At 37.0% G+C, this 24,545-nt stretch overlaps 1 protein-coding gene across 4 annotated transcripts in view; it reads left to right on the top strand.

The window, feature by feature from the left end:
• The window catches only part of ankfn1 (ankyrin repeat and fibronectin type III domain containing 1), an 87,689-nt gene extending 66,073 nt beyond the window's left edge, over positions 1-21,616 (top strand). For all 4 annotated transcript variants that reach the window (XM_058794387.1, XM_058794388.1, XM_058794390.1 and 1 more), the window contains 10 exons: positions 3,225-3,321; positions 5,015-5,147; positions 5,894-6,010; positions 6,598-6,813; positions 6,952-7,118; positions 9,282-9,423; positions 10,715-10,883; positions 11,754-11,920; positions 15,988-16,201; positions 18,119-21,616. In XM_058794387.1, coding sequence (XP_058650370.1) covers positions 3,225-3,321; positions 5,015-5,147; positions 5,894-6,010; positions 6,598-6,813; positions 6,952-7,118; positions 9,282-9,423; positions 10,715-10,883; positions 11,754-11,920; positions 15,988-16,201; positions 18,119-18,882 — 2,186 coding nt within the window. In that variant the 3' untranslated portion in view covers positions 18,883-21,616. The remainder of the gene's footprint in view (positions 1-3,224; positions 3,322-5,014; positions 5,148-5,893; positions 6,011-6,597; positions 6,814-6,951; positions 7,119-9,281; positions 9,424-10,714; positions 10,884-11,753; positions 11,921-15,987; positions 16,202-18,118) is intronic.
• Positions 21,617-24,545: the final 2,929 nt, after the last annotated feature.

The following is a 24,545-nucleotide window of genomic DNA, read 5'->3' as shown; positions in this document are numbered from 1 at the left end:
ATCACAGGGCTCGAGCACAGACACCTTTAAAACGAGGCAGGCTGGACGTAGCGTGAAGCGTAGACAGTCTGCTTTGGCCTCAAGCCCACTCTCTAGCCCAGAGGCCGGCCGCCGAGGTATAGAAGAACGCTGTTCCTGGTGCTGACAGTAGTGCGCTGCTCACAAACAGCAACTTCATTAGCCAGCTATGCAGCCGGCCACAAGCAGGAGGGGGGGTGAGCAAAAAACCGGCATCACTCATCTGTTTAGAAGTCAACATTAATGATGTCAGAGCGATAGCTGCCAGTGTCTCAAATGAATTTATTGAATTGATTCTAGAGAAAAACACTGTATGAGAGTTTTTATTGATGTGGAAAGCTGAAAAACAGTAGAAACTATGCAAAAATAACACATCTGTCTTTGTCTGTTTTAATTTAGAGAGAATGTGTATTTTGCATTGCAAAAAAAAAAAAAAAAACATTTTCTTCATCAGTATGTTTGTCTTGTTTTTCAGTAAAACATCTTATCACATAAATTTATTTAAAAATTTAAATAGTGTATGATAATAAGATAATATAAATATCTTTAAAACCCACATAAATTTACCTTTTAAAAAATGTGTTAGATAATAATAGAATACAGTATATTCAGGATGGTAAAAACTATTGATATTTATTGATTAATTTTTTTTTATATTTATTGTTTTTTTTGTTTGTTTGTTTTTTTTCTTGTGAGTGTGTTTTTGGATTTGTCATACAATAACCAGTGTTTCACAAATTTCATAATATGTAAATATGTGCAGAGTGAGATTTTGAGTTTTCGGTGTGGGCATTAGATAATAAGACTTGTTTTCAGAGAATATATATTGAATAGCAGAAATTCCAGTTAAAATATTCTAATAAAAAATAAATCAAAATCATTAAGAAAAAATATAATATATTGTTTCTTTTTCTTACCATACATACTGTTAAATATTTGTATTTTTTTTTTATTATTATTTTAACGATAAATCTGATTTAATGTAATGTGTAATATATACAGTATATATATAATCTCTGAAAACAAGTCTTTGTCTTACTCAGTTTTGCTTCTTCATTTACATTTATTTATTTTTCATTTGACTGACAATTTTATCCAAAGCATCTTATTAAAAGTAGGAATGTCACAATTTTTGAGCCAATTATATTTGCAGTGTACAATGTCAAGTTTTAAATGTAAGCTAGAATTCTGTGAAATGCAAAAAATAAGAGAATGAGTAAACAAGAATACATTTCTTACTAAATTAATCTAGTTTTAAGGAAATTTTGAGATATTTACTGGAAAACAAGATAAAAAAAAATACTGATTATGAAATTTATTTGCAATATGTGTGCATTATATGTCCCCATAAGCACACATGTCGGCATAGGCAAAGTATGTAGCCAAGTTATTTTTGGAGCGACGGTGTTCGAAAATAAATCTGCAAAATTAATCAGCATCGGTACAATGACACCACTATAAAAAACGCTCTGAAAAAAATGCAGCTCGTTTAAGCAGAGGTTATCTTAATTTATGATGTGTATATGTGGAGCTGAGAGGTTGCTCTCAAGCCGAGGGGTGTGTGTGTGCATCGCGCACACAGCTCCCAGTGTTCCTGCATGAGACACAGCAACACCCACACGCACAACGCGATCGCTCACACACACACCTCCGCGCTCTCCGCCGCGGCTATGTAAGCGCTTTCTGTCAGCGAAGGCCTGGAAAGTCTGGCCATGATCGTTATGGATGATCTCGCTCGCTCTCGTATGTTGAAAAGGGTCCGTTGACCCCCGCTAAATTAGTTAGAAAATGAAGAATGCTACCAGCGCTTGCTCACTCACCTCATTTCATGGTTGCGCTCACTGTGCGGTAGACAGATGGATTGCCAAGTCATTAATCAAAGGCGATCCGTTTTTTTCCCCTTTTGCTTTCATAAATGAAAAGGCATTTCTTTATTTATTTAGTGTGACAGTTTGGCGGCACAGGAGGCCAATGCACTCATGTCTTATAATCTGCTTGTCAAAGCCAGTTAACCTTCTGAGGCAGAAATAAATACAAATTCTGCACTCAGCTTATCAACACGTGCAATGACTCTATTTGTGCAGACTGGGAACTACCGCTGAACTTCACATAAAAAATGTTAAAACGGATTAAATGTGTTTCCAAAGTGGATAATTATGTTCTCACTCCTACTTGTTGTGATACAAAAATTGCAGTTGACATCCTAACCTTAAAATCTGGTTGTGATATTCCAGTGTATGTAATCAAACTTGACTTTTTTTCAGCAGGGACCTAATTGTCTTGAGATTCCAGTAAGATTCCGTGTTGGGGTTTTGAGGTTACGTTATGTTGATATCTAGCCAAGCAGGAAACAATCAGTGTGCGCATTTAATCACGTACTGTTAACAGTCGCCACTGTAGGGTCAAAGGGGCCAAGGGTTAATCTTCTTAAGGGACTTTTAAGACACATTATTCCTTGAGGGGTTTGATAGTGATTTTCAAATGGAAAATCTGCCTTCCTACCTCCCTTTCAAGCCCCTCTGGTGGAGACACGGAGACTAGGGTTAGCGTGATTGCTCTCACGGTGACTCGCTCGCTCTGATGGCCACTTTCACGTAGTAAACAGCTTCTCAGCCAAATGGATTGTTCCGTCTGCCCTGCTGTTTACACGGGGGGCAATTACGTGACGCTTAATTTCATGAAAACAGGGACGTCTGAAGATTGGCATCGCTGAAATGTGGGCTGATATGGCTGTGCTTGAAGCTGGAGATACGCAGCTGAAATGTTCCAGATAACCGGTTTGTCGGTGGCCTGACTCCCCCGAACCCTCGCTTACACCCCTGAGGCTCTTTCACCCTGTCTGTCTTCAAAGTTCCCTATGTTTATTCCTTCATTCAGCATGTTATTTGGTCTGTTTTGCTCTTTACAACGATATTTTGTGTCTCGATGACAAGAGTGTTTTCAAGTAATTCTGAAATGTTAATCTCCAGAGGATGACCAAAATTACATAGTTCATACTCAAGTTAATCATTGGGTTTTCTAAACAACTAGTCAATCTTAAGGAAACCAAAATGAATCCAAGAACCAACTAGAGTATGATTTTTCACACTGTTTTTCCATTGTAGGTCTCTCACACTATCTTCAGTCTCCCATGTGAGTTTATATATTCTATTGTTTGCACCTCTTTGTTCATCTTGACTTCATTTCTTGCCTCTCTTTTTTTCCAGACACAAAGTCGCAGAATCCGAGTCGAAAACAGTCAGTGTCCCGGAGCCTGAAACACCTTTTTCATTCCTCTACAAAATTTGTCAAGAGTCTCAAAAGGTGGTATGAGCATATTACAAAAAATAGGTGGCACTTCCCACAGATAGATTACATATTGATGTCACATTAGTTTTATTACAGCATTAGAGGCCGAAATGATTATTAATGTATTGTTGTACTTTTAGATATGTGCATGAAAGTAGTTTTGACCACATGAAATGTTTTTATCCTCAGCCTTAAAATGGTAGTTTGGCCTTTTCGACCTCAGGTGTTTTTGACCTTTTCAACTGAATACAGCAATCAAAATCAAACAACAATGTCATGATTTTTAAGGAATCTGTAAACGTGCGGTTGAAGATGAGACGAGGATCCAAATGCAGTTAAGGATTTATTAAAACAAAAACACAAAGTACATCCAAGCATGGCAATGGCACAAGGGCACACGAAACAGACTTTACAGGACAACATCACACAAAGCATTAATGGCATCAAGAGGGCTACTTATATCAAACACTAAGGGTCACATGACAAGAACCAACCAATGAGCAAACAGAACTGAGAACCACATGACAGGACAATAACCAATGAGGAACAAGACACATGACTAGAACATGACTATCACAACATGACACATAAATACATGAGGGCAAGGGAGGCATGACACTAACAGCATGAATCAAATTACAAAATAAAAACAAGAACATGAAACAAACCCAAAAACAGGCGTGACAGAATGTTTTGAATTAATGATTAAGGGCCAGATTTACTAACAGCTTGAGCCAGCGCAAACCGTCTTTTGGCGTTAAAATAGTACTCTCAGGATTTACTAAAAACGCACAGTGAAGAATTAGCGCTGAAAAGGCATGGGCATGGTTATTTTTGCGCCTGAACTTATTGAATATGCATTTGTAGGAGATTCCCTTTCAGATGCAAAATTTATGGGAGGAGAGTATTAAAATGAATTGCACAACATGATTTTCTAACATTTGCGCTCATGAAATTACTGGTATTTTCGCCATTATTTAACGCCAAAAAAAGCATGTCTTAAAGCAGGTGGTAATTTGCGCTGCTTTTGGTAGATTGCGCTGGTCATTATGGAAATGGGATATTGCATCTGTGTTCTTTAATTTGCGCCTTGTCAGTAAATCAAACGCAGAATTTTCCCCTCCCGTCTGCGATTTTATGGATTTGCGCTCTAATGCTAATTTGTCCTGTTTAGTAAATCTGGCCCTAAATAACTGTATATTTTGCCTTCATAATGCCTTTATTTATAATTATCATTTATTCATGATTAATTGTGATATTAAATTATCTGTAAAAAAAATTATAATAATCTAATTTTAATGACAGAAACCAATTTTGTCTGTTTAAATTTTGATGTTTATGTAATATTTATTGCTAGAAAGAGTTGCAAAAATGGCAAACTTTTTTATAAACGTTTTCTAATTAATAGAAAACTTTTATAATTATTACAGTGTACTGTAATATTGCTTTGTTGTACTGCTCATTTTTAAGTTGCTTTGGTATCTCTACTAATGTAAAATATAAATGTAATATTTTCTTTTTTATCTAAACTTTAAAAAACACATATAACTAAATATTTGTTGAAATAGAAAAAAAAGAGCCCTTTTTAGAAATCTCCAAACCTATTTTGTACTCTATTCTTGGAAAGTGCCAAGCCTTATAGAATTGACATCACAGCTGAATATGCTGAATTCGCCTTGTTCTGAATATTTTTTTTTTTTTTTTTCAGGGGAGTTTATATAGCATCAGTATTTTACCATAAGGACAGTCTGCTAGTGACTAATGAGGATCAGGTCCCCATAGTGGAGGTGGACGACTCATACAGCAGCTCCCTCATGCAGGACTTTCTGTGGTTCACCAAGGTATGCAAAAACATACAGTCAACCGCGACATTAAGCAGCAGAGAGGTCAGCACGGAGATACTGCACTAAAGTAACGTGCGTTTTGTTAACGCTGAACTGAAACATAGATTTTCAATGTTTTCGTTACACATCTCTTTGACAAGCACCAATATTTTTGTTGGTTTCCTCTAAATGCAGCCTGCGGTCAGCTTAGCGTCCTAAATATATTCTGTCAAAGTGAACAGTCACCACACTTTTGACGTTAGGCCGCGCGTTTGTAATTAGCCCATCATTACAAGGCTAAAGTGGTGTGAAGCAAGAAGCAGAGAGAGTCTTAGCAGAATATAGCTCTTTGTTTGATGGCCAAATACTTCTAGATTTTATGGTGAGATTGGAGGTAAAGTTATACTCACGGAACGAGCCTTGCAGCATTTTAAGCGCTCATGTCCAAATCCAAATGTTTATTTTACAACTTGTCTCCTAATATGCAACTAAAAAATGAAAGTTCATCAAGGCAAATTTTGATGTTAGCTTGATAAACCAAGTTTAAAATAGTTTGAAGGTTAAATAGTCGCATAAACAGGCAGGCACAGATGGTTTCTTTTAAGAATGATGCACTTTTCCATCTAAAGCACCTTATGGAAGGGATGTCGCCTCACTGAAGATAAAGCACTCTGGCATTCATGCACAGACTTTGAATGATGTCGAGGAATTAGGTAAATAGTTTCCTCCAACTTCACAAGTGTGCGTGTGTGTTTATTTTGCAGCTGTCCTGTATGTGGGAAGACGTCCGGTGGCTGAGACAGAGCCTGGCAGTCTCCACCTCTTCCTCTTCCACTCTGCAGTCCAGACAGAAGATGCTGGCGGCCGCGGGCCAACTGCAGGTTTGCCAGCCCGTGATGAGCCTTGCTAACAATTTATCACTATAATGGGATTTGATCTCAGTACAAATTGAAATTGAGTGAGATAATCTCTTATGTGGGATTCTGAGCGGAGTGTGTGCCTGTGTTTGTGTTTGAGCATATTTCATATTGCATAACAATTATTTTGGCCAACATGCACTACTTAACTGCTTTTTAGTATAATAATGCATTTTTTTTTTCTGGAAACTGAAATATTTATTTTTACTTCAGTGCAATACATATACAATATAACTCTTAGTTTATAAAATATAAAATATTATTTTATTAATTAATTAAAAAAATTTTTTAAATATATATATATTTACATTTTGAGATAATTACACATTGGTCCAGTCCAACATTCCAGAAATACTTTGTGCTTTGTCCATTTTTGTCAGGCATTTTGTATTTCTGTTGAGGACAGTCATATATTATTATCGCTCCATGGTGGTTTCAACGTCACACCCAAAATAAAATATTAAAAAAATTAACAATTGTTTTGTAGTGGACACCATGCACAGCATCAAAGCGTTAAATTATTTTCTATTCCTCTGTCTTACTCCAAATAGAATCTTCTGGGTACTCACAATTTGGGCCGAGTCCACTATGAGCCCATTAAGGATCGTCATGGGAATGTGCTGCTTGTGACAGTGAGGGAGATGGATAGCCTTTATTCCTTTTTCAATGGGAAATGGATGCAGGTATCCAAACTGCAGAGTCAGAGGAAGTCTCTGTCCACTCCTGAGGAACCATATGCCCTGGACATCCTTCTCATAACCATACAGGTTACTACAGCTCTGTCCTGACTCAAACATCAACTTTTGCGCCGTTTATTCTACAGACATTAATGATACCCCAAATAATCCACCATTAATTTCTTATTCAGAAAAAGAATGTAATTTAAACTGTCATTTTGATTGTAGGACATTCTGGCCTATCAGAGACGAAGTCAGCACCGGCTGTCCTCAGGGCTTTATCTGGGTTACCTGAAGCTCAGCAGCTCTGTGGATCAGATTAAAGTTCTGGTTCCTCAACGTATGCCTAACATGCTCTGCCACAGCAAGATTCGAGACAACTGGAATGTGTCAAGGTTAGCTGTGTTCTTCATGATTATTGATGACTTTTACACCTATGTTTACTGCTATTTCTTATTATTTGTGTTTTTCTCTTTAAATCAGAGGTGTCACGGGCTATTTCGAACTAAATGTTAAGTAGTTAGAAAGTTTTATTTATTTATTTATAATTTTTTTTACTTTGGTGTACCCATTTAGACCACTTGCTCAATGCCCATTTTGATGTTATCATCATGAGCTACTTATGGAAGCCTGTTTCAAAAATAAAAAGGTAGTTGCCACTTTTTATCTCACAATTCTGATTTTTTTTTATGTCTCACAATTTGAATTTTTTTGGGGAATTCTGAGGACAAAAGTCAGAATATCCAGATATAAACTCATAATCACAAAATGTTGTCTCATAATTGAGGGGAAAAGTCTGAATTGTGTGATAAAAGTCCATTTCCTGTTGTATTTTTTATTTTGTGGCAGAAACAAAAAAAACGGAATTGCAAGATGTAAACTCAGAATTCGTAGAAAAAAGTCAGAATCGCAATATATAAACTGAAATATAAACAGAATTGCAAGAGAAGAAGTCAGAGTTCTGAATTTATGTCTTACAATTCTTAATATTTCAGAATTGCAAGAAAAAAAGGCTAAATTGTTAGAATAAAAAGACCAATTATCCTTTGATTTTTTTATTATTTTTTTAACCCCATGGCGGAAATAAGCTTCCATAGCTAGTCCCACAAACTTGCAGGAAACTGACCTGGGATTTTTAAATGAAAAATGCAAATTTGTGCTAAGACTCTAGATAATATGTGACACAACAAATGAGAAAATTTGTTGGGCCTGCTTTAGGGAAAATAGAATATTCTGAATATATTAAACTAATTAAACTAGTAAATGAGTGTGAATGTGTTTTTAGCATACTTTTTTCCTCAAATCATCCTGCATTTCGCAGTTCACAAAGCAGTTCTCAGAAGCCCTTTTTTCTCTTTAAGTCTTTTTTTTTTCATGTCAAAACGTATTGAAGAAAAAAAGGTTTAAAAGCACTGGATAAAGACAATTAAAGCATGTATTCAAAGCCTGTAATTAAAGCATAGAATTATTTCAAATTTTTTATAAATTTTTCGCTTTGAACAAAGTACCAGCAAATGTATATGTACCTCTTGACTCATCAGGAAAACTTTCATGCAATCTTATGAATGTTATTGATATGGACGCTCAGTTTTAAACCTTTTATAGTACAGAAGCAAGTTAATATTTCTTACTGGTGAAGCGAATACGAGCTCTCCAGACCGAGTGTACCTGAGAAGATTGAAATATGCCTGAACTCCGTGTCGGGCTCCCCCTCACCACAGGCTTACATAGTTTCTTGACACCACCATTTTTTACAGTCAAAACAAAACTGCTATTTGTTTTTGTTCGGTAAAGGAGCTATTTATTTATTTTCATCTCGGGTCATGGTGTTGACCTTGGTAGGTAGCTAGAGACAGGGAGAGTATTATCCTGCAGCTCTGTGTGGTAGTAAAACTAAATTTACTACGGGGCCGGACTGTGGAAGTCAGTGGGAGGTTCACTCTGGATGATGCCCACTCACGGCTCGAGGAAAACCTCTGGAGCAAAGAAATTCTCCCTTTTTTTCCACCAACCTACCCCCTAGATGCTAGCCTTGAGGGTGTCCTTGAGACTAAGACCAAATTGCTATATTTTGCCCCGTCATCTTAACCGCATACTGTGAGCTGATGCTTTTCATCCTCTCAGTTTTTATGAAATTTATAGAAAGTTAAATAAATTTTAAATCATTTTACCTCACTGTAAAAAAATCTGGTTTTCTCTATAATTTGCCAACATGATTTATGGATATTTTCACACAGATAATAATGTAAAACCTAATTCAATTATTTTTAAACTCTCTCTGCAATAATTTGCAAATACCCAAGGGTCGTCACTTTTCTAGGCGTCCGTTTTAGCATTTTTGGACAATAATCTAGTGCTTTTCTTAGTGTAGCATGTTTATATTAAGAGGAAAAGTTGTTGAGTGGTTGGTCACAAGCATTGCACCAAACCTTACTCTCAAAATCTGACCTAACATGCCATCCCACTAGCCTTTGGAAACCACTCTGTTGAGGGCTCTTCTGGAAAGAGTAATATAGAGCTGTGTGTATGTTGACTAAATGATGTCTCTTCCCACCCAGGGATGAGTGGGAATGGCTGCAGTCACTGTCTGGCCCTGTGGAGGTGGAAACAGCTGATCAGGCTACAGACTGCCTCCTCTTCTCTGAGCTCCAGACGGCCATTAAGGGTCTGCTGCACCAGATCAATCTACCTCTCCACCAGGTACTGAAGTCTACAGGACAAGTCTGTTGTAACTTGGTGAAAAGCACCACAATCATCAAAAAATAAAGTTTTCCAATATTTTTTTATTTTTAAAATGGTTAAAATAGCAAGTTGTTTGAAAAGAGATTTAAGTTTAAAGCTTATATAAATCTAGTAGTGTGAATAGTGGGAATACTTTGAGACGTATATGGAGGGATGGATGGCTGGATGGATGGATGGATAGATAGATAGATAGATAGATAGATAGATAGATAGATAGATAGATAGATAGATAGATAGACAGGCAGGCAGATGGATAGACAAAGACATATGGATAGATAGAGGGGATGGATGGGTGGATGGATAGATAGGCAGAGGGATAGACAAAGACAGATAGATAGTGGGGATGGATGGATAGGCAGATGATAGGCAGCCACGTATAGATTGATAGAGGGGATGGATAAACGGATGGATGGATGGGCAGATGATAGACAAAGACGGATGTATAGATAGAGGGGATGGATGGATAGGCAGATGATAGGCAGCCACGTATAGATTGATAGAGGGGATGGATAAACGGATGGATGGATGGGCAGATGATAGACAAAGACGGATGTATAGATAGAGGGGATGGATGAATGGATGGTTAGATAGAGGGGACAGATGAATGGATGGATAAACGGATGGATGGATAGGCAGATGGATAGACAAAGACATATGGATAGATAGAGGGGTTGGATGTATAAACAGATTGATGGCTGAACTGATGAATGGATGGGTGAATGGATGGATAGGAAGATGGATAGACAAAGATGAATGGATAGATAGAGGGGATGGATGGATGGATAAATGGAAGGATGGATGGATAGATGGATAAACGGATGGATGAATGGATGGATAGATAGGAAGATGGATAGACAAAGATGTATGATAGATAGAGGGGATGGATGGATGGATAGGAAGATGGATAGACAAAGACGTATGGATAGATAGAGGGGATGGATGGATGGATAGATAGAGGGATGAATGAATTGATGGTTAAATGGAGGGGACAGATGAATGGATGATAGATAAATGGATGGAAGACAGACAGACAGATAGATAGATAGACATACTATAGATAGATTGTGCTATACTATACTATAGATACTACAGATAAATTGTGGTTACTGTAGTTTTGTAAGAGTAACTTTTTGTCTGTAATACTGAGTTTTAGGAATTTTTGCTCGCTACTTAGTTACGGCATAACATTGTTACCCTTCGACCCCCGTGGGTTAAAGTCTGTGTGTGTGTCTCTGTGTGTCCCGCACAGGGCAAGCACTTCCGTCTCTACACACACGAGGTGCTGGAGCTGGGTCACAATGTGTCCTTTCTTCTGCTGCTGCCCGCCTCAGACGACGTTTGCTCTGCCCCGGGACAGACCAACCCCTACACACCACACTCGGGGTTCCTCAACCTCCCTCTTCAAATGTTTGAGCTCGGTACACTGGCTTCTGTTTCAACCCCTACAATATTAGCTCAGTTGGCCTTATAAAAATCCACAGATTCCTCCCCCCTCTGCCCCCAGTCACACTCCCTTAGGACCTCTAGTAAATCAAGCAGACACACACACATGCAGACACCAGCGGGGTGGCGGTGCGCACCACGGCTAGCCAAACAGCCACCCACCCCCCTCGCTGAGCCCAGACTGTGTAAAATAAGGAAAGGTTAAACAAGTAATCAATATTATAATTCAATAAAATGTGTTTTAAAGAACGGCAGATCATTTTCATTCAAATAGCAGGGTTTGTTTTCAGTGTGCTTGTATGCTTAGCAGTGGTGCCAGTTAGAACACTTAGTAGCTTATTCAGCTGCTGTTGTGGGGAGAGTTTCAAACAACTTTTTAAACGTTATACTGTGAGGTAGTTTCAACCCAAACACCATACACTTGTAAACCACCCACAGATTTCCATTACAAAAACGTCTTTTAAAAAGATTCGTCAGTGTTTTTCGGACATTAATGATAACCTTCCTAGGGTCTCAATTTCACGTGCACACCACCCAGTGAAGTCAATTTGAAAAATGCAATAATATCTGACTACACTCTCAGAAATAAAGGTACAAAAGCTGTCACTGGGGCAGTACCTTTTCAAAAGGTACATGTTTGTACCTAAAGGGTCCATTTTGGTACCTTAAAGGTACATATTAGTACTTAAAAGTGTACATATATGAACCTAATAGGTACAAAAGTGTACCTTTTGAAAAGGTACTGCCCCTTTGTACTTTTATTTCTGAGAGTGTAGTGTTGCACTTATATGACAGTGTCCATTACTAACTGTGGTATTATATATTTTTTTGTCTCCCATGTGCAGTTCACTTCTGCTCATATAAGGAGAAATTTATCAGCCTTTACTGCCGGCTGTCCTCAGTGCTGGACCTGGACGCTCTAATTACCCAGCAGGCGTTTAGAGAGGCCATCACTGACTCAGAGGTGTCCACAGCCAAACAGAGACACCAGCACATATTGGACTACATTCAGGTATGGTCTGTGAAGGGTAATGTGATTTGTAATTTTTTTCCTTTCCCTTGTTCCAAATTATACGATAAACAAAATAGATTTCTCTTTACAAATTAAATTTGACATACTATAATCCAGTATTTTATTGAATATTGATGGTGCAAAACTTTTTTCTTTTTTTACTGTTGAGTACTGTGTAAAGGCCTGGACTCATACATTAAATAATTTGTCATTCTTTTAATATAGCAGTATCTTTTTTGTTAACATTGAAATATATACTTGTTCTTTTATTCTATTTCTCTTGTCCCAAAGTATATGACAAACAAAAAGATTCCTCTTTAAAAATTATATTTTTACATAATTTATTTAATTATATTGATGGAGCAGTGCCATTTTTTAGCTTCTTTTATGGTTTCTTTTTACAAAACATACCAAGTACTTAATAAAGGCTTGGACTCATAAATATAATACAAAATAATAATTTGTCACCATATGCAAACTCTTTTTCTGTAGCAATATCTTGTGATTGTTCAAGCTAAATACCTGATTTGAACATGTAGCATTTTCTTCTAATTTCTTCACTTAAATCTCGCTCTTAAATAAATGTTTTATAAGATCTGTGTTATTTTGTGTTTAGTACAGCTTGTTGTATGTCTTGGAACTATGTTAGTTCAAGAATCGTTTGCAAATGCATTTCCATTGTGATTGGAGCACTCAATGTGAGCCCACTTTGCACATCCATCACAACAAATCCATTTCCTCCCAATTTAAGTAATTTGTTACACTGCAGGCATTTTGCATCTTCGTCCTTAGCCAAGCTTAACAGTGTTTCTGGTGGTGTTTTTGGTCTACAACAGGGAATTTACACTAAATAATATGCTTTCGCATTTTCAGCAGTCACTGAAAAACTAACTATTGGTTAATCACCTTGAATAAATGAGAACTACTATTATTAATGTTTTTGAAATAAGTCTCTTATGTTCACCAAGGCAGCATTTATTTGGTCAAAAAATGCAATAAATATTTTGTGAGAAATATGTAATATTTTGAAATATTTTTACAATTTAAAATAACTAGTTTCTATTTGAATATATTTTAAAATGTAATTTATTCCTGTAATGTCAAAGCTGAATTTTCAGCAGCCATTACTCCAGTCTTCAGTGTCACACGATTAGAAATTATTCAGAAATTATTCTAATATGCAGATCTGGTGCTCAAATAAAATTTCTTGGTATTATCAAATTTGAAAACAATTGTGCTGCTTAATATTTTTTTGTGTAAGCTGATAATGTTTTTTCAGGAATTTACTGATCCCCAACTTTTGAATGGTATTGCATGTGGTCATTTCAGTCTTATGTCAATGCAATGACTTTATAGGTCAGAACATATGCGCAACATAACATATAGCAACAAACAGGTGTTTAGGATAGCGCTATGGTGGTGTTTTATTGCTGCTTTGTATTTTAAAATTGTTTGTACACTATCTGAAATGATGGTTTACTGCTTCATTCCCTTTTATTAGCCACATTCGTGTTGTTTCAATTACAACCTTTAGCAATACGTCATTCATGTTTCAGTCCTGAGGATCACATGTTTATTCCCAGCCGCTTGGGAGTGTTGGAAACATCAAACTACAAAAACAATTTAAACTAATAATCCAATTAGGATAGTTTATTGATGTCATAAAGCATAACTACTAGACGTATAAACTGTAAAACAAGTTGTTTTTCTTGAGTCGAAATTTCAATAACAGCTCAGCAGACTCTCTCACAATTCGACTTGAAAGAGAGGCGTGTGTTAAGTGTGCCGGTCTGAAATAATCCCTCTCCGCCACCCCGGTCTGGACGATTAATTGAGATTGACCACAAAACCACAAGAGTGTTTGTGTGATGTCAGGTCCAAGAGGCGCTGGAAAAAAGCAGCACACTGACCACAGATTGCACAGCGCCTAAGAGCGACGAGGGGAAAAAATAATACCGATCAATGAGTGTGACTGCATGAATGTGTGTGTGGGGCTGAGCAATGTGGCATCAATTAGCGTGAAAACCTTAATGTTCCAGGAGGCGGCGAACCAGAAAGAGCCACGTCTGTCAGAGTGGCACGGTGATGGAAAGTGCTTTGCGCTCTGCTCTCGTGCGAGAGGGCAGGTTTATATCGCTGTGAGGTCCTCTCAAAGAGCTAACGGCAGACCACAAAATGCATGTTTTAGATGCATGTGGCGAGATGTGTCATTGAGACGGAGCTTCCATGACACTCAAATGCAACTTTTTGGCTTGACGTTGACAGATTTACAAGTTTCCTGCTACATAATGCGAGTGAAATAAGCTACTAGTTAATCTGATATTACTCACTGCTATAGAGTTAGTTCAGGGCCCAGATTTTACTATGGACCTAAAGTGGCGAACCAACAGGATACCAAAGTTGTGTATGATACAAACGTTAACAAAAATGTTCTTAAATCTAACACTAAAATTGTTAACATGACAGGTTGAGAATGAACATGGACTGTTAGTTTTGAAGTATCTCTTGAATTTTAATGTTATCGTTGACAGCCAGTAACTCACTACACAAAACAAATGCTTGACACAAACCATTTATTATTCTCCTTGGAACTGAACCTTTATTTATTGTGTTGTTTTTTTTATAGCATCAGGATAAAGCAGCCTGTCTCTGACTGTGTTGCATTGGTCTAATATTTTAACATTTGTTGCCAAATATTTTGCATCAAAATACTGTTGAGTTTGATTTCACAGCCCTTGATGCATATAAAAACAGAAGCCTTTTCTCATCCCTGTTAACGGTCAGGCCTATTCATTTTGCTCTCCTAAATATGCATGATTATATGGTCAGTTGCATTTTATTATTCCCATTTAAAAAAAATTCTCCATGCAGTCCATGGCCGTGTTGGAATGGCTGACCAGCAGCCTGTCCATGTTGGATCTCTCTAATATATAAAAAAAAAAGAACATTTCGCCAAATATTTTGCATCAGAATACTGTTGAGTTTGACTGCACAGCCTTTGACGCATATAAAAGGGAAAACATTTTCTCATCCCTTTAATAATGGTCAGGAATATTCATTTTGCTATCCTAAATATGCACAATTATATGGTCGGTTACATTTTATTATTTCCATTTAACATGATTTTTCCCTGCTGTCCACGGCCCTATCAGAACAGACCTGTGATTCATTTTTGGGTTGAGAGCCTCTATATTGGAGCACTGGGTATGATATAAGCCACCCTGCCTATTTATTCTTATTTTCCCCTAATTTGTTGCAATATTTCCCAGCCAGCAGAATCAGCCAAACATTTATTAGTTGAAGTAGTCTATTTCGCAACGTAAAGAAACTCATATTATTGCCCTTGTCATACTGGAGTCCCCTCTTTGTCGTTAGAAGCCCGGCATATTTTCCAAAGGAGTCATCCTGTGGTGTCAAAGCTCATTCCCATAAGCTGGATCTCACATGGCATTTGCTAGAAAGAGCTCAGATTGCAGAGTGTGTTTTTTTTTTTTTTCGTCTACCCTGCTTCATTTTTGTACAGCCTTTTTCCTTCCAATTTGAAATAAGCTCCTTGTAAATACAATTGCTGTAGTACGTCCCAAGGATGGAAAATATGAAAGTGGTAGTTGTGAAGATTCACTGCATGGAGGTTAACAGCTCTGATTGAAAACACATTTTACCTCTCATTTTTTTTCTGCACACTAAATAGGAGCAATATGTACAATTCAACTCTGACGTGCTGTGATTGGTGAACAGAGGATGATGACACAAAATAAATTATGATATTAGTCACGGTCATGCCCCTTCAGACTTCACAGCAAGTTTGCTGTGGCCTCCTTTTGAAGCTTTTGTGTGATGCGCTTTAATGGTTTGAAAAGCTTTGTGATGTTTGTGGGGAAAACGCTTGCGAGGTTTGTGTGGGGGAAATACCGCATTTCTCACACTGAAAGCTGCGATTTGCATTTATATCGAATCAACATTTAAATAGCACCCTTTAGTTCTCAAGCTAACCTTATTTTCAGCATTTCCAATGAAATAACAGCGCACTCAACCTCGCTTTGTTTTTTTCCTTTGTGTGTTTGAAGCAATTGGACGAGATGTGGCGAGACGTCCGCTGGATCACCAATGCCCTGCAGTACGCCCGCTATAAACAGCCTCTCGGTTGGGTGCCTATCACCTGGCTAGTAGATGTCAGCGTGGAGCCTCCTGTCCAGAAGAATGACTCCACGTCCTCTAACACAGACTACGTGCCCACTCCCTCGCCCTCTCCAGAAATGAGGAGACGAAAGCCCACAATCGGTAAATGCTGTTTTTCAATAGCTGCCTTTCATCCAGGCATAAAAATATGTCGTGCTTGATTGCGTGTCTGTGTTGCATTCAAATATGTATTATATTTGCAGTAGTGAGAATGTGGCATTTGTTGACAGCACAAAAGAAAATTTCTGCAGGAATAAATCAGTGTATCGACTTAATCATAATTCAACACACTTATTTAAAGCTTTGAGATGTCATGTGTTTTGCAGAGCATCACAGGATGTTAGTTGGCACAAAAGGAAGAAGAGTTTCTAAAATTATGGCAACAAAAATGTAACAAAAGACACCAGTTTTCAAGAAACAGATGAAATTATAGATTACACTCACTTTAGTAATGTTCTCGCACGGTGTGATTGTTGAAAATTTGGGCTTCTTAAGATTTCCGACTGTTTCACTAAGGTTTGGCAAATGATGATAATTCACAGACATCGGTCGTCATGGCTGCATCTGTCCTAGTAAGACCAAATTGCGCTGTGTCTTGATTATGATATATTTGCATTTGACTAAGGCATTGCACAAATCTTGAAGTGGCAAATTGCTCATTTTACCTTTTAGAACACAAAGTGGTGACAAATTTATAGCCAAATATTGATGATTTAATAATACCCAGACTGGCCAGTGTCTTAATGCATTCTTAAAAAATAAAGAATGCAGTTCTGATAAAAATACACCTTTACATTGGTTTTGAATGTATTAAGTGAATTAAAAGCATTAATTAAAAACAGATGTTATTAAGTCCATTTAAATATAATTACTTGTGTGGTCAAATGTGTGGTCTGCTGGGTGTTTTTACTTTTATTTTCTAACTTTTATAGGCCGGATTTCTCAGGATTTATAATTATTGCATTATGTGTCAGGATGTGTATTCAACAACCTGCTACTGAAGTAAATTAAAACAGTTTTTTAATCTTTCAGAAAGAACCTATGCATAAACCATATATAACTTTATAGTATCTTTTTAATACATTTAACAAATATTATTACATTTTATAATGCTGAAAGGGATAGTTCACCCAAAAATGAAAATTCTGTCATTAATTACTCACCCTCATGTCGTTCCAAACCTGTAAGATGTTCGTTCATCTTCGAAACACAAATTAAGATATATTTGATGAAATCTGAGACCTTTCTGACCCTGCATATATAGCAACACAACTGACATGTTCAAGGTCAAGAAAGGTAGCGAGGACGTCGTTAAAATAGTCCATGTGACATCAGTGGTTCAACCGTAATTTTATGAAGCTATGAGAATATTTTTTTGTGCATCATGGTGGTACTCTCGTGAACACGTGTGGAAGACTGACATGGAAGAAAATAAGTTGTTGAATAAAGTCGGTGGAATAAACGGTTGAATCACTGATGTCACATGGACTATTTTAACAACGTCCTTACTATCTTTCTAGACCTTGAACGTGTTAGTATTTCAAATAAATTCTGTTCTTTGGAAAACAAAATTTATAACTGTTTCTACAAAAATTTTAATTAACAAACTGTTTTCAATATTGATAATATTAAGAAGAAATGTTTGTGACAATAAAAACAGGAGTAATGGCTGCTGAAAATGTAGCCTTGCTATCACAGGAATAAATTAGATTTGAAAATATATTGAAATAGAAAACAGTTGTTTTAAATTGAAATAATGTTTCACAATGTTACTATTTTAACTGTATTTTTGATTAAATAAATGCAACCTTGATGAGCACAAGAGACTTTCTAACAGACTTTTGAACAGTTCTGTATATCAGCTATTCCACAATGAATTTTGAACATGGTTCATCCAATCAGATTTTAGAGGCAGAACTATCTTTTTGAATTGTTTATTTTATTATAAAGTTTTTGAGGAAGCATTATTACGCTTATTAATTCCAATGGACTTATTATATCAATCCCCATCTCTTGCAGAGTCCCAACCAGGTTCAGATGAAGAGGGCTGTTCGGAGGTCTTTCTCCCCACAGACAGTGACTACGACTCCAGTGACGCTCTGAGCCCTCGTGACCTGGACTTAGTTTACTCCTCAGCCCAAGATCTCTCCCATCAGGCCGTGCACGTCCTCAGCGGTAGCGCTCCTGATGTGCTTCAGATGCATGATCTCAAATACAGCGCTTGCTCCAAGTCCATCCTGGAAACCGAATCGTGCACCAAGGACATGGAGGACCTATCACTGTCCTCTTACTCTGTGGAGAACACAGACAAGCCGTCCCGCTGCAAGTTCCTGGCTGATCCACCAACGAAACGTAAGCTGCTGTCCAAAAGCCATCCCCAGAGGAGTTACTTTGGCGGGCCGCACCGCTGGCTGCGTATACAGAGCGAGAGTCACACTCCCTCGCTATCCGAAGGCATCTACACCAGACAGAGCGATATCGACCTGCCGCTGGAGACGCCACTCTCCCTACCGCACTCGCCCACTACCTCCTACAGTTTGGATGAGTACAGACCGCCCTACAGGGAGTCTAAGCCCAACGTTCGCAGGATCTTTGTGGAGTCGTGCAGCAAGACATCACCCTGCAGAGATGCCCCACATTGGGAGGAGGAGGAGACGGAATCGAGAGGAGCTACAGCTAGAGATGCTGGATCGGGATACGGCACTACAGCAGAAGCTCAGGACGTGGATTCGGACGAGCAAACGAATGAACAAGTGTCGGAGATCCTCAGCAGCACTCTTTAGGATGATGTAAACGTTCCATCATGTAGACATGTGGTTTTATCACCACTTAAATTGCCTAAGCTCCAGAACTCCTCTTTCCTCTCCAACCGCACACTTTACAGCTCACAGTTGTAATGAGTGAACACTTAGCCTAATCAATTCTTGCATCCTCACTGCAGAGGATGAAGTTGCTGGTCAACTCTGCGGGACTCATAAATCATGGCTCTGACTGTTACAATGTTAAATATCAATGCAACGTGAAACAAAGCACTGCTTTTCCTCAGAACTTGAAATTGCCTCAGCCAATAGAGCCCAACAGTGAGTGCCCACTTTTTCAGCTGCCTTTGTTCTGAATGTATTTTTCCCATTTATTATCACCATAGGGGTTTCAAAAAACGTCTTCAGACTGAAAGACTTTGAAGTCATGAACAAAAACCAGCACTATATTATATTTTGGATTAAAAGTTACAAGCGTATTTAAACTCTATCTTTAAAATCTCTATCTATCTATCTATCTATCTATCTATCTATCTATCTATCTATCTATCTATCTATCTATCTATCTATCTATCTATCTATCTACACACACAAACTTTTACATTGTTTATATATACATATATATATATATATATATATATGTAACATTTATACAATATATAAAAAATTTTATGTAAATTTTAAAAACAATGTTACAAGTTTATCTATCTATCTATCTACATACACACACAAGCTTGTAACATTGTTTATATATATATATATACTGTGTATATATACGTGTATATACAAAATACAATATATATAAAAATGAATGTAAATTTTAAAAACAATGTTACAAATTTATCTTTATATCTATCTATCTATCTATCTGTCTGTCTGTCTGTCTGTCTGTCTGTCTGTCTGTCTGTCTGTCTGTCTGTCTGTCTGTCTGTCTGTCTGTCCGTCCGTCCGTCTACCTACCTACCTACACACAAACTTGTAACATTGTTTTTTTTTTAATATATATGAACATATCTAAATTAATTGATATAACCTCTGGTTAGTCTGATTTGAAAGGTTTAACAGTTATTTGTAAAAATCAAGTTCTCTGTGGAGAAAATAAATGGGATTTTTACTTCCGGAAACATGTTGTTTGGCTCTGTTGTGGTGTTTTTAGGTGAAGAGTGGATTTAGGTGATTTGAGGGTCGGTTAAAATTCAGTTTATGTGTTTACTTGCTATGAAAGATCGATGTATCTGCTAATTTCACTGCCCATTTAGTATTGTTTGCGCTTACAATTGATGTATGAAGTGGCATCATCCACTTCACACTACATCTGTTTCTAATAGATTGCATTTCAGTGTTCAGAAACACTGGATGAATGAAAAATGGTCCCATCACTACAGACTCTGTTACCAAACATGAGCCCTTTTCAAATTAAAAAGCTGGTAAGTAGTTCTAAGGGAAGAGTGCGTGACATTTGTTCCACAGAATGCGTTTCATTGAAAAATACCTTGAGTTGTGCAATGTTTACCATATGATGGTGGTTTGTGGCGTGTGATTGTTCACATTTGAAGATTTGTTGTAATTTGTTTGTTTCTGTTCCTATTTATGCTGGGTAACCCACTGTTATGAAAGGAAATGAAAACCACTTATGTTTTACAGGTTGAAAGAATGATAAAACTGCACTTTTAATATATACAGTATATTTGCATCCCACAACTTGTACTGTAATAAGAGTTTGACTGCTGGATTGTTTTGAATTGGACAACTTTTGACCTTTTGCAGAGGAAGGAACCTTATTTGCTTGCACCGCAAATTTGTGCCACTTATATAAACACACAATTCAATGATTTGGAAGTGGATTATTCTTCTTGCATAATTACTAGCATCACAGCACTCATTTTGTCAATAAAGCCATAGATATTTGAAATGAAATGCAAGTTATGGTCTAAGGACATAACCAAAAAGGTAATTTGTTTAGTAATGCATCATTAATTCTGTAAAACTATACCACATTCATTTTGCAATGATTATTACCTAACAGATTCATTGTGAATATAGTATATATTTATTCACATAATCCATATGTGTGCCCTATAATTAAGTGAAATATTTTTCCCGAATGAAAAGGGCAGCTTTTGCAAGCAACATTGTGAATGTGTCTGTTGCAATGTTTCAACAATTTATTGATGTTTGTAGTGTTTTTTTACAAAAAAAAAAAAAAGAAAGAAAAATGGTATTTGCACAAAATGTTTATTGATTTCCGCAACTGGAGTTTCTCCTGTGAAGGACTGTATTAAAAAAAAAAAAAAAAAAAGATTTCATCTTCCGGTTAATGTACAGTGATGTCAGCTGGTGCTCCAGATCCTGTGGGTAAATGCACTATTCTGACACACCGGTGTGTTCAGTATGCATTCAACACAAGCCCACAGACATGAGGCATTATTTATCATATTCCACCTTACCTATATTCCAGTTAAATCATTGAACTCTTTGCAACTGGCATTCCAGTTAGGGTATTATTGTTAAATTATATGGTATATTTGTCTTGATACCTTTATACTGTGCACAATGCAAGCCAAAACAATTAAAAAGCATCATATCTGTATATTTTTGCATTATGCATTTATTGATCCAAATAATATATTTCAGTATTGTATTTTTGATGGTTGGTCCCATGTCATAGAAGTTTCTGATGTAATTTGTTTGCTTTTTGTGATGCATCTTGAGTATGACGTTGTGACACATGTATTTAAGTCATAAAAAAATAAACATTCCAGTGTAAATATTTTATATGTTATTTGTGTTTCTTTCATTTCAGACCTATTCAAGTAATTAAAATTTTATATATATATAAAATTGCCCTCCACTAATATTGGCACCCTTGGTAAATATGAGCAAAGGCGGCTGTGAAAATAAATCTGCTTTGTTGATCTTTTTGATCTTTCATTTAAACAATTCACAAAAATTTTACCCTTTCATTGAAGTAAAACAATTGAAATTGGGGAGAAAATCTCATGATGAAATAAATGTTTTTCTCAAATGCATGTTGGCCACAATTATTGGCACCCCTAGAAATTCTTATGAGTAAAATATCTCTGAAGTATATCCCCATTCATATTTACATTTTTTAGCACACCAGGGTGACTAGGAGCATGAAATTGTCCAGCCATGACTTCCTGTTCCACAGGATTATAAATATGCGGAACACAAAGGCCAAATTCCCTTAATCATCCATCACAAGGAGTAAAACCAAAGAAGAATATAGTTCTGATGTACAGAACAAGATTGTTGAGCTTCACAAAATAGAAAGTGGATGTAAGAAAAGAGCTAAAGCATTGAAAATCCCCATTTCCACCATCAGGGTAATAATTAAGAGGTTGCTATCAACTAAAGATGTTACAAATCTGCCTGGAAGATGACGTGTGTCTATATCGTCCTAATGCATGCTGAGGAGGAAAGTTTGAGTGGCCAAAGTCTCTCCAAGGATCACAGCTGGAGAATTGCATAGATTAGTTGAGTCTTGGGGTCAGAAAACCTAAAAAAATATATCAAACAGCCCCTACATCACCACATGTTGTTTGGGAGGGTTTCAAGAAAAATTCTCCTCGCTCATCCAAAAAAAACTCCAGCATATTCAGTTGTCAGACACGACTGGAATTTCAAATAGCACTAGCTTATATGGTCAGATAAAACTAAAAAAAAAAGAGCTATTTGGCAGCAAACCCACCAGATGAGTTTAGTACAAACAGGGATAAAAAGTACCCCATGCCCACGGTTAAATATACTGCTGGATCTTTAATGCTGTGGGACTATTCTTCTTCTGGAGGTCCTGCTCATCTTGTTCAGATGGCATCATGGATTCTATCAAATACCAACAGATAAAAAATCTAAACCTGTCTGCCTCTGTTAGAAATCTTATAATGGGTTTGGATCTTCCACCAGGACAACAATCTAAAACAAACATCAAAAACAACACAAAAATGGAATGGAAGGAATGCTCTCTGATTTCTTGTCAGGTGTTCTCCAAACTCTTCAGGCATTATAGGAGAAAACTCAGACCTGTTATCTTGGGAGAAGGATGTTGCAATAATCGGGTGCAAATAATTGTGACCAACATGAACTAGAGAAAGCAGTTATTTCACAATGAGACCCCCACACACACACACTTTCAATTGCTTTACTTCAATGATCAGTTAAAATTTTGTGAATTTTTTGAATGAAAGATCAAAAGTATAAACAATGCAGATTTATTTTCACAGCCGCCTTTGCTCATATTTACCAAGGGTGCCAATATTAGTGGAGGGCACTGTATATATATATATATATATATATATATATGTTTGTGAACCCTTTAGAGCTTTCTATATTTCTGCATAAATATGAATAAATATATTTATATACATAATATATTTATACATAAATATATTTCTGCATATAAAAACATCATAAGATTTTCACATAAGTCCTGAAAGTAGACAAAGAGAACCGAATCAAACAAGTGAGAGAAAAATATTTTCTTTGTCATTTATTTATTGAGAAAAAATGATCCAGTGTTACATATCTGTGCGTTGCAAAAGTATGTGAATCTTTGCTTCCAGTATCTGGTGTGACCCCCTTTTGCTGTAGTAACTGACGGTAAAGTTTCTTGTAAATGCTGATCAGTCCTGCACAATAACATGTAGGAGTTTTAGCCCATTCCTTAGTGCAGAACCACTTAAACTCTGTGATGCTGGTGGGTTTCTTCCTATGAACTGCTTGCTTAGGTCCTTCCACAACATTTTAATTTGGATTAAGGTCTGGACTTTGACTCAGCCGTTCCATAACATTAACTGTTCTTCTTTAACCATTCTTTGGTAGAATGACTTGTGTGTTTGGGGTTGTTGTCTTGCTGCATGACCCACGTTCTCTTGAGACTCTGTTCTTAAACAGATGTCCTGACATTTTCCATTAGAATTTGCTGGTATGATTCAGAATTCATTGTTCCATCAGTGATGGCAGGCTTCCTGGCCAAGATGCAGCAAACCAGTTCCAAGCCATGATACTACCACCACCATGTTTCACAGATGGGATAAGATTCTTAAGCTGGAATGCAGTGTGTTCTTTTCTCCGAACATAATAGCTTCTCATTTAAACCAATAAGTTCTATTTTGGTTTCATCCATCCATTAAACCTTTCTCCAATAGTCCTCTGGCTTGTCCACGTGATCTTTAGCAAGCATTTTTCTTTTTGGAGAACAGTGGCTTTCTTCTTGCAACTCTGCCATGCACACCATGGTTGCTCAGCGTTCTCCTGATGGTGGGCTTATGAACATTAATATTAGCCAATGTGAGAAAGGCCTTTAGTTGCTTAGAAGCTACCCTGGGAACTTTTGCAACCTCGCAGACTATTACACGTTCTGCTTTAGAGTGATCTTTTTGGTCGACCACTTCTCGGGAAGGTAACAGTGGTCTTGAATTTCCTCCATTTGTACACAATCTGTCTGACTGTGGATTTGTGGAGTCCAAACTATTTAGAGATGGTTTTGTAACCTTTTCTAGCCTGATGAGCAACATCAAATCTTTTTTCCGAGGTCCTCAGTAATCTCCTTTGTTCGTGACATGATTCACTTCCACAAACATGATCAGACTTTGATAGATCCCTGTTCTTTGAATAAAACAGGTCACGTACTGACATTTGACTGACTGAAAACACCTCTGCACAGA

This window comes from Onychostoma macrolepis, chromosome 12 (genome assembly GCF_012432095.1).
Source record: "Onychostoma macrolepis isolate SWU-2019 chromosome 12, ASM1243209v1, whole genome shotgun sequence".
Taxonomy (NCBI): Eukaryota; Metazoa; Chordata; class Actinopteri; order Cypriniformes; family Cyprinidae; genus Onychostoma; species Onychostoma macrolepis.
The sequence above is the reverse complement of the archived record's forward strand: the minus strand, read 5'-3'. Positions and strand labels throughout refer to the sequence as shown.